Source organism: Squalius cephalus, assembly GCF_949319135.1.
Source record: "Squalius cephalus genome assembly, chromosome: 10".
In the NCBI taxonomy this organism is placed as follows: domain Eukaryota; kingdom Metazoa; phylum Chordata; class Actinopteri; order Cypriniformes; family Leuciscidae; genus Squalius; species Squalius cephalus.
In genome coordinates, this window is record NC_137131.1 from 4,454,012 (window position 1) to 4,464,955 (window position 10,944).

A 10,944-nucleotide genomic window follows, 5' to 3' on the forward strand; every position below is an offset into this window, starting at 1 on the left:
CAGTTTGCGTTGGAATTCCGTTTCCAATTCCTGCGCTCAGGTTTGCGCTCAACTTAAGCACCTGCAGGTTTCTGTGTGTGCGTGCTGTTTTCACTGGACCATTTTCAAACTCCGAGAAAGAAAGAGAGAGTGAGGGAGAGAGCGCATTACGCCATCCTTCCCTCTTGGAAAAAAATGGGATTTGAAACAAGTCTCTTGCAAGATATCAAGCAGAACCGCTGGACTTCAACGAGAGACACTGCGCTTTTGCACCTACTCTTGGATCTCCACTCCGACAGAGCTGGATCACTATGGTTCTGAAGAGAGGGGCACATGGCAATGGTTTGCGCAGAGTAATCGATCAGACGTTTCCAAAGCTTCATTTTTACCTCTCCAAACCCGTTCATGGTAGTTCGCCAAGAGCTGTTGGTCATTTCTCCATCACCGAAACTCAGAGGAAGATCAGAGGATGAAAGTTCTGACTAGTCTCCCTCTTTTACTGGGCTTCTGGACTCTGTTATACCTGGTCTTCATCCCGCACGCGCTCTCCCTCGCCGGCGTGGCCGGTCACAGGGGCACCGGAGCGGCCAAACCCAATCCGCGGTTACCGGTGGCGCGCAACGGGACGACGCTCGTTAAGCCCTCTGACAACGCGAAGATCTCTCGCATCCGGGCTGGTCCACCTCTGCTAAAGTCCGAGACTATCCCGGCTCGCGCCTCGGTACCTGTGAGTTTAGGGCGGAGGGAGGCCGCGCGCTCTTGGGTACCCAAGGATGCGGCGAGAGTCGCATCCTCTTCCAGCATCCAGCATCAAACGGGACACAATAAAGGAGTTTCTAAAGCGCCAGCTGCAATCAGGGCCGGTCAGCTCAATCCTGGCGTGATGAAAAGCATCGCACCAGCACCAGCCCATCTGAGAGCGAAAGGCGCAGTAAAACTGGAGGACAGTGAGGAACCCAAACACCCTTTAGTGACGCCCCATGACTACATGCTGTCCCTGTACTGGTCACTGACCAGCGGAGAGGTCAATACTAGTCTCCTGCACGAGGCTGGGATGGCCAATACCATCACCAGCTTTGTAGATCGAGGACAAGGTATGGTATACATATTTAAACTGGTTTGCATTTGAGAGTTATGTTGAATGCACATTATAGACCGGGGCAAGTTGTCACATTGATTAATTGACACAAATCTTAGTAAGGTATTGTATCAAAAGTCAAAATACAAAAAATGTATTTTCCCCCCTCTAGAATTTGTTTTGCATGTTCAAATAGCATTTAAAATATAATATTTCATAGTATGGTATACTATGTTCTGGTACTGGTATACTGTAGTAGTTCTGCTATAGCTGTTAGGTAAACGAATGAACACAATGAAGTCACAGTCACATTGGTTTATTGGAGAAGGTTGTTACCTTTCTGTTTTATTAATTGCAATTAAAGTGGCCCAAAACAATTATTTTTTTCATGTGGTTTCATGATTTTTTTTTTTTTTTTCATACTAATTAACTATTTAAAATGAGCTGAAAAGCCTATAAAGTTATTTTATAGCAGCCTAGCAGGTTCCAAATGGGACAACTTACCCCATATACTGTGATGACATGGCCTGCTATTAGAGTCAATGTAATTATATATATATATATAAAATGGTGACAAATGGTGAAATATTTCAGCTTTTTTGTAGTCAACACTTTTACTGTGTGTCTACAGAAACTGAAAAAAAAACCCATCCCCTAAAATATTTATTTGCGTAGGAAACGTGACAACCAGCCCCGGTCAAGATTTTAAGTTAAAAGTTATTTGAGTGCATAAAGGTATGTGTATGGTTACTATACGATTTTAATTACTTTTTAGCTTTTGGAGTGCTATTAAATCATCTTGCAGTGTGAAATTTTTTTTCTGAGAATAAATATTCCATTTAATTTGAACTAATAAAAAGTGTATGTACGACAATGGCACAAAACATTAGAAAGGAAAATGTTTGATTTAGATGAATTGTAGCCTGTCAAATGGCAGGATACTGCTGTGACTGCTTGAAATGTCACGTCAACTACCCATCATAAGTCTACCGCATTTACGCTAAATTGTCCTTTTCTGTATATACAAAAGAAAAGTCATGGATATAAATTTTTAAAACGTCTTATTTCTGCCTAGTATCGCACTACACACTAAATCTACACAATAATTTTTTTCTTTTCTTTTCTTTTTTTTTTTTTTATCTGGGTCTCTGACCCAAACCAACTGTGTCAATATGCATCTGGCATAAGACTTTTGATGGACCTCTGCTTAAAGTAAATAAACTCCTGGGCCGGTTACAAGTAGGTGGCCTCAATATGTTTTTATTTTTTCTAAGTAAATCTGTTTAAAACAGCATTTAAATGGCCCTGCTTTCTACTGCAAGGTTGACTCCTCAGAAGCTTTAAATGGTTTTAGTTTATGCTGTGTGAAATACCCTTTGCAGATTTATAGTTACCACATCCTCTGAAGACTTCGAGCAATAAATGCATGCATATCTCTTCCTTACTCACCTACAGGGAAAGTTTCCCTAAAAAAGATCATTTACTCACCCTCATGTTGTTTTAAACCTGTAAGACTTCTTCTGTGGAGCACAAAAGGAGATTTTTTCATTGTATGGAAAAGAGCAACCTGGAACATTCTGCTAAACATCTCCTTTTGTGAAGAAAAAAAGTCATACAGGTTTGGATGGACATGAAGGTGAGTTAATTATGGCAGAAATTCCAGTTTTGGATTAACTATTTCTCTAAGTTTAAAAAGCCACAGCACATCATGTCCTTCAACATCAGTGTAATTTACGCCGACACACACACACACACACACACACACACACACACACACACACACACACACACACACACACACACACACACACACACACACACACACACACACACACACACACACACACACACACACACACACACACACACAGCACTAATCAGTTGCACTCTCTCTGCCCCTCTCTCCATGTGCTTCAGATGTGTTTTTTTCAGCCTATGTTAGTGAAAGCCATATGTCACGGTGGTAGGCACACTGGTAAATAGCTGCAGGTTGATAATAATGCTGTGTTTACAGTATGTTGTGGTCTCTAGGCCGAGTTCGTCTGGTTTTAATAGTCTTTTGAAAGCAAACTGTTCTTGGATAAAATGAAACCTTTTGATTTTTATTATGCACTGCGTTCATATTGCATTGCATGCAGAGAGAAAGTGAGCTCGCTCTCCCTCTACATATATCTCTCTCTTTCTCACACACACACTCACTCACACTCACTCTCACTCTCTCTCTCACACACACACACACAATATGTGAACTTTGATAGTGGAGAAGCTTAACTGTGGTGCTCTTAGAAAAGCTCAAAGTGATTGATCATTTTACTACTTTATAAATGCATATCTTCCACAATTCAGGTCCAATTCTCCATGCTATTACCATTAAATATTTCCACAAAACCACAGTATTACCTTTACTGTCATGTGCAAAAAACATGGTATTACAATGGTAAATCATAAAATCAAAAAGAAAACATGACATTGTGTCCAAAAAAAATGGTAATGGCATTGTACGTCCAAAAAAAATTAATATATATCATTCTGACACCATGTGCAAAAACATGGTATTACCATGATAAATGTCCAAAAACATGGAGTTACCATGGTACATGTTAAAACGGTATAGTTGGTATGTGTTTGGCTTTTATGTAATCAAGATAAACTGGAACTAATAAAGCAATGCAAAGGCTATTTTCATTAACCTATGACCTTAACTTTTGCAGATGAGCGAGCGCCCCTGCTGAGACGCCAGCGCTACCTCTTCAACATCAGCTCAATGGAGAAGGAGGGTCTGTTGGGCGCAGAGCTGCGCATCCTCCGAAAGAAACACATGGACTCTCGCAAGGCCACGTTTGAGCGCATGGCGGCTCTGAGACTGTACACCTGCGCGTCAGGTAAGCACAGAGGCCTACTGGTGCACACTCTTCCCATCGACCCTCACAGCGCCCCTTACTGGGAAGTGTTTGACATCTGGAAACGGTTCAAAGACTTCAGAAACGCTCCTCAGCTTTGCTTTGAGCTGGAAGCCGTGGATCAAGGCCGACCGCTTGACTTGCGATTACTCGGCCTGGGCCGAGCGGGAAGGCAAACCAAGGAGAAAGCCTTTTTTGTGGTGTTCGGGCGTACAAAAAAGCGAGGGCTCTTTTACAACGAGATCAAAGCCCGTTCAGGTCACGACAACAAGACTGTGTACGAGTACCTCTTCACCCAGCGTCGGATGCGTCGGGCACCGTTGCCACGTGGGAAAAAACCACCCAAGAACCAAACCAAACAGCGTTGCAACCGCAAGCAGTTGCACGTCAACTTTAAGGAAATGGGCTGGGACGACTGGATCATCGCTCCTCTGGAGTACGAGGCCTTCCACTGCGACGGTGTCTGTGACTTTCCCATACGCTCCCATTTGGAGCCTACCAATCACGCCATCATCCAGACTCTCATGAACTCCATGGATCCCAGGTCCACGCCACCGACCTGCTGCGTCCCCACCAGACTCAGCCCTATCAGCATTCTGTACATCGATTCCGCCAATAATGTGGTGTACAAGCAGTACGAGGACATGGTGGTGGAGAGCTGTGGTTGCAGGTAGCGAGATATGAAGAACCTTTTGAGTCTTCTTCATGACTTCCAGACTTTCTTTGACAAGAGCTTTATTTTATTGCCAAAATCAAGAGTACGACTTCCGTTTGTTGATCAGCTTTAGAAACAGGGAACAGGGTTGTGCACCATTCAGAATTGCATTGAGATTGTCTTTTAAATTCCAGTTTAATTCTTGAATTAGAATTATGGCAGCAAACAGGGTGCAGGATAGCAATTTGAAGGTTAATGTAAGGAAGTATAACTGGAATTCAAAAGAAATCCTAAAACCTGTCATTTTAACCAGAAAAGCAAATGTTGGCAAGACAAACTTTGATTACTGGATTGTTTGAAAGTTTTGAGGGGGGGAAAAGCTTTAAAAGAAGTGATATTTAAAGGTTTAACTTTAATAACATGCTATATTCCAGTGACCTTTGAGGATATTTAACAAAATTACCTGAAACAAAAATGTTACAGTCAAAAAACTGTATCAATCCAGTCTTACATTTCTTATGCTCATTGCAGGAAATGATATCACTATCATTAAGTAACATTATTACTTAACTTTTAATTTCAAAGCAATTTTCGGCAATATTTACACATTATATTACACTTTATTCACAGTTATTAGATCCACACATAGATAGATAGATAGATAGATAGATAGATAGATAGATAGATAGATAGATAGATAGATAACAAAAAATTCTATATTACATCATATTTAATAGAATAACATTTGTGTACCAGTGTGGAAAATCCCAGAATGCATAACTTGTGATGAATTTCTTTGAATTGCAATTCAGCAAATTCATCTTCCTGTCACTGCATTTCAACTTCCTGTGGATTGTGGACAATTCGATTCAAATTCACACTCCAAAATGGAAAGGGATACAGTTCTTCCACTTTGAATTTTGCACAACCCTGACATGTAGGGATCGTTATTAACATCTGGAGGGTGACAGAGGATTCAGAACAAACAAACACTGTTGCCTTTACATCTTGTTCTTCTTTGTTAACACAAACCTGTGTCAATGTGCCAATAAACGCCTCGGATTCCCTCGTCAAATGCAGGTGTCTTCTTCAAAACTAGCTGAGGGCTTCAACGCTAATACATTAGTCTGGTTAGCATTAGCAATGCAGTCAGCCCCTGCTGGTAGATGTCATAACTACACCATCTGGCTGCTAAAAACATCTTTCTCCACTGACTGCCATTCAGTAGTTTTTATTAGTGTATTCTAATGGAATACATTTAATTGCAAGCAACACATATTTAATTATATTATACACTAGCGCAGAGACTATATCTTTAGATTTGTGAATGTTGCTGGTGAAAATACCCCACTATTCACCAGAGGCATTTAAACAGGTTGATGGTTTTGTTCTCACATTAATAGCTGCACATTTTAAAGTATTTTTTATAATCATTAATGAAACTTGATTAAATGTCTAGTTGTTATATAAAATGTGTTGGTTTTGAGCTAAATGTCATGTAGTTCAATACGAAGTAAATAGTTTACATGTTTTACAAAAGAAAAATGTTGCTATTGCTTTTAAAGTGCTTTAACTAAAGGGATAATAAACATGTGTATTATTATTTTCTTCTTTTTTGATTATCCAGTTCAAGGTTACTCCCCAAAGTAACAGCATGTAACGCATATTGTGATGTAAACCATTTAGAAACAAAACAATGGTTTCAAAACTTTTTTTTTTTTTTTTACAAATATAGAAAGGTCTATAATTCTATTTGAACATGGCATTCAAATTTAATTCGACAACCATAGCACAGATAGTTTGTCTGCACTTTCTTTCTTTCCTTTTTTTTTTTTTTTTTTGTATATAAATGGAAACTTTAAACTAAGATTTTTAAGATGCAGCAGATATTCATAATAAACAAAAATTCAGACCCAGAAAAAAGTTTCAAGTGATTTTCTTTGCAGACATTTTCTATTCAAGGTATATTATATAAAAAAGTTTTTGCTAGTGAGACAAGCACAATGTTTTCACTAAAAAATAATTTGTCTGTCCAAACTAAATGGAAAAATGCTGAGAATTGTGAGAACAAACAATCAGAACATACAAGATGACAATGGCACAATTTCTATGGTCGCCTCGACCAAAACTGATCCACATAGGCTATAGCTTTGTTATTGATGATGCTTCATGACAATAATAAAACTATGCGCCAGAGAAAGCGCACATGCAGCATCTTTAGAATTTTGTCTTTGAACTGCCATTATTGCGGTAGCTCTTTATATTTCTATGGCATCGCTGGTGAAGTGGATTTACTTATTGTAGAGTTAACGAAAATTATCATGAGCATAGTAATGTTTGAAGCGGATGACATAAAAAAAACTTGCAGGAGACCGGGACGAGTCTAAAACGAGTGGTTTAGCCTATTCATAAATCCATAAGATCTTATCATGCTGTGGAAATACAAACCAGAAGACAGAGCACAACGAGCGCAGTGCGGAAAAGCTGTTGAATGCTTGAATCTGATGCATTCAAAGTCAACGCACGGCTAAAGTAGTTCCAGGCAGGTCTTGGCCGCATTACAGTTACAAATCACTTCGCCAAATGATTTCAGTTATTTCAAAGGTCCTACAGACTACAACAACAAAAGCACCAAAACCCACAACGATACTGACCAAGCAAATAAATATAGTAAACAATAGGATTAAAATGACAAATTATTTAATTGTTTTTGCCACTAAATTATGCTTTAGGCTATTATGTACGGAAAGCACATACTCTCTTTCTCCCGCTCTCTCACCCGCTCAAACGCGCACACACATAGGCTACAGCAGACACACACTCACACAGAAATGTGTTTTCACTGTTAGCACTGCTCTTAAGGTTTTATCAGTAAAATAGTTTAACAACTTTGACAACAATGACAGTGACAACAACTATGGACGCTGCTGCCGAACAATGTTAACACGCACAGACTCAGGTAATTCACACACGCTAAATATCTCTCTCTCTCTCTCTCTGTTCAACTCATTCAACTCATATTTTAAGTCAGTTTAATGTAATTTAGGTTGAAATGACTTAAATTGTTAAGTTCAATCAACTTCAATGTTTAAGGCAGCAACTTTTTTTTTCTCTTCTTCTTTTTTTTTTTTTTTTTTTACAGTGTAATAACTGCATTAATAACTGTATTACTTTGCTATCAGTGGCTGAAGCCTAAAATTATGTTTTGGAATTAGCAATGGAAGCTTGGGAATAAATGCATAAGAAATTAGTCCAACCAACACACAAGTTTTTAAGGACAAAAAATAAATACATCATTTGAACAATGTTTTGAGGTGTGCATAGTAGAAGCGGAATAATTTACTCCAGGCCGTTGCATTATTGAAAAATAATGCACACCCGAGGTGTAACGTTTGGCTGCATTACCACCTCGGGTGTGCATTATTTTTCTAATTCAATGGCCTGGAGTCAATTGTTCCTTCCATATTTGAATGTTACACATTCATCTCCTACATCAACAAGCAACATTTATTGTACATTCGCCTCTTATTTTTTAAAGCATGAAATTTCGTAGAAGTGTCTAAGCAGAAACATGACTTGTTTGTAGGATCAAGTTTTGGTTGTTGCAGTACGTGGGCCTAGATTGTGGCATAGTGTCAAACTAAATCAGATTGTACAGTATCACATAGTCTTCCAGAGACGTGTTTTGTTTCCACATATAAGCAGAAACACCTGTTCTCTTGGATTGGAGGGTAGTTTTAACCCGTGGAGCTAATTGAATACAACTTTAATTGCCCGTCCATTAGCCTGTGCAGATTTCACAATGATACTTTGGGAAAGCTGACAAAAACACGTCTACATTAACGTTGGCCAATGGACACTCGCTACTCCAGAGTCTTTACACGCTCTCACTTTTATAGAGTTCCTGAGGCTTTGAGCGGAGAGTGTGTTTCCTAAACCTTAATCTCTCCCTTTCCCTCCATCTCCGTCTTTCAGGCTTAACATTTTTGTTGGCTTGTTATCGGCTCTGGCAGGGAAACCTTGACCGATGTTTAACATTTTTCCAACGCAATCTTATATTTCCTTGACAGATGCCTGTACAATTCTATTATATAGCAGGATACCACATATTGGAAAACGAATTAAAGATGTAAGCAAGCAGTGATCAAGAAAAAAACAATGTTTTTGGAAGATTTTTTTCCTTTTAGATGGGGAAAAGGATAAAGTTTAACAAGGTTATAAAACTCAAGAGAGAAAACGTAACACCCAAACACTCCAGTAGAGCCTATGAACTCCACGCTCGGAGTTGTATATTATGCACTTATGTCAAATATACACTACTTCATTTAAATACCAAAAAAACATATATATATATATATTCTCAGCAAGTTCATGACCCAAACTTCTTCCTGGCCTTCTAAAGTATATCTATGAGGAAATATTTCTCTATTAGTTATACTATTAGTAACTCTATATCACTGCGTCCAAAAGCATAGGCAGCTGACTTATTGCCTCGCTGTCTTATCAGGCATTTGTGCACATGCACACAAAGCTACCTCTCAAAACTGATCTCGGACAGACAATGATCTACAACAAAAGAGAGAGAGAGCTTTGGTCATGACTAAGCAAATATTTCATTACTACAGTATTAATTTCTTGCTAGAAATGACATCAAAAGTGGAAAACATTGGTAAAAAAAATACATTTACATACAAACTGACCACCAACTGCAACCTTAGTTTTTAGCTCAACTGTCACAGAATGGTACGCATAGGATTGTGGGATATCAAAAGCAGCGAATGATACATCTGTTTCCTTCAAAAATCGATCAGATGAAGGGATCGATCAGGAAGTGAAGCTAACATTGGTTTCGGACGTGCCTTGATGCCTTCCAACCTTGGAATGTTTCCTCTGAAGGGATGCAGCATTTATAAGCTTTCGGTCTTTACAGGACCTGACTGAACACATGCAGTTGCACCACTTTAGTACAGCATTTCAGCACAAAATTTAATCATTTCCGCATAAAATTTACGTGACCATCATTTCTCACCAACACCAAAAGACAGATTATGGCAAAGATTTAACTGTGAAACTATATAGAGTTCATAACATAAAAGTAATGATTGGTTTATCAATATTGTCTAGAGCTTAATGTTGGACACCTAAAAAACATCACTGTAAAAAATCATGGCAACATATAGTTTTTCTTTTATAGTTCTTTTATAGTCTTTTAGTTTCTTAAATTCAACTTGATTTTTTAAGTCAGCTTAATCTATTTAATTTGAAATGGCTCATACTGCCAATTTAAATTTTAAGGCAGCAACTGAACTTAAGTTTTTAACTTATAACAGGTGGAATTTTTTTACAGCGAGTGCAAGCAAGTGAACAACACGATGAGCAGATACATTCATTTTTTATTGAATTTCCCTTTGGTATGTGCCGTGCTTTGGGAAAAAAAAACAGAGGCCAACTGTAGCATCAGCAATCCGAGCCAGACAAATTTTGATAACCCAGCCAATACAATGTCATTTGGTCAGGCAAGAGACCACCTCTGTCGTTCATGCATAACCTTCACAGCTTGGCTGGACCTCCTGCTTTTGGCCGCCATGCTGACATTCTGCAGATTATTCCACCCCAGCTTTGAGATCTGCTGTTGAGAAAACACGGGAGAGCCTGATGGATCAATGGCATGCATACTTTCATGACTTCCGTCACTGGATTTGGCAGCTGCTTACATGCATCAAGGCATTCCAATGGAGGCAGATAATTTTATCTGCCTCCTCCTATTTTCTATCACTAAACATCATCAGAACACCATGTAGAGATCTTTCACGGCTAGACGAATTAGCAGTGACTTACTTTGAGCTTTAGTACTAAATCCACATTGCACATCTGCTCGTGGAACAAGAGTGAGAGGGGGTGTTTAAACTAATGGGAACGGGAGGATCGCAGGTCTGTTCTGATAGGTTATACAAGGGAAAACGAATCAATGCAAGTAAAAAAATCAAATTATATAGCTAGGACAAATATTAAATCATAAGTAGTGAAAAAAAAAAACTTTTTACAATTGCAGTTTTTTATAATTGTGACTTTTTTTTCTCACAATTGTGAAATAATTGTCTTTTTGATTATTTTAAACTTTCTCACATTAAGGTGGAAACTGGCTTCCATAGAAAACAAGGTACACTTTACTATTAACTAACAATGAAAATACTTCTAAAGCTTTATTAAAGTTTACAATATTAAAGGGGCTAAATGTAAGAATTTTCATGCATTAATCGCATTTTATTGCCAATGCGTGAACAGCTTATAACGAATCTTACAAAACCGAGACCTTCCCTGACTTCCTATGT

General features: G+C 38.6%; 1 protein-coding gene across 1 annotated transcript; it reads left to right on the forward strand.

Moving 5' to 3' along the window:
* The first annotated feature begins 211 nt into the window (after nucleotides 1–211).
* Nucleotides 212–6,529, forward strand: gdf5 (growth differentiation factor 5). The gene is made up of 2 exons (XM_079883119.1): nucleotides 212–1,073; nucleotides 3,769–6,529. The coding sequence occupies exons 1-2, from the start codon at nucleotides 449–451 to the stop codon at nucleotides 4,629–4,631; spliced, it is 1,488 nt and encodes a 495-aa protein (XP_079739245.1). The 5' UTR covers nucleotides 212–448; the 3' UTR covers nucleotides 4,632–6,529.
* Nucleotides 6,530–10,944: the final 4,415 nt, after the last annotated feature.

Excerpts from the sequence above, each read along its gene's own strand:
- gdf5 (XM_079883119.1), top strand. The coding sequence starts at position 449 with ATGAAAGTTCTGACTAGTCTCCCTCTTTTACTGGGCTTCTGGACTCTG. Across the intron at positions 1,074-3,768 it reads CTTTGTAGATCGAGGACAAG|ATGAGCGAGCGCCCCTGCTG; the intron begins GTATGGTATACA and ends TAACTTTTGCAG.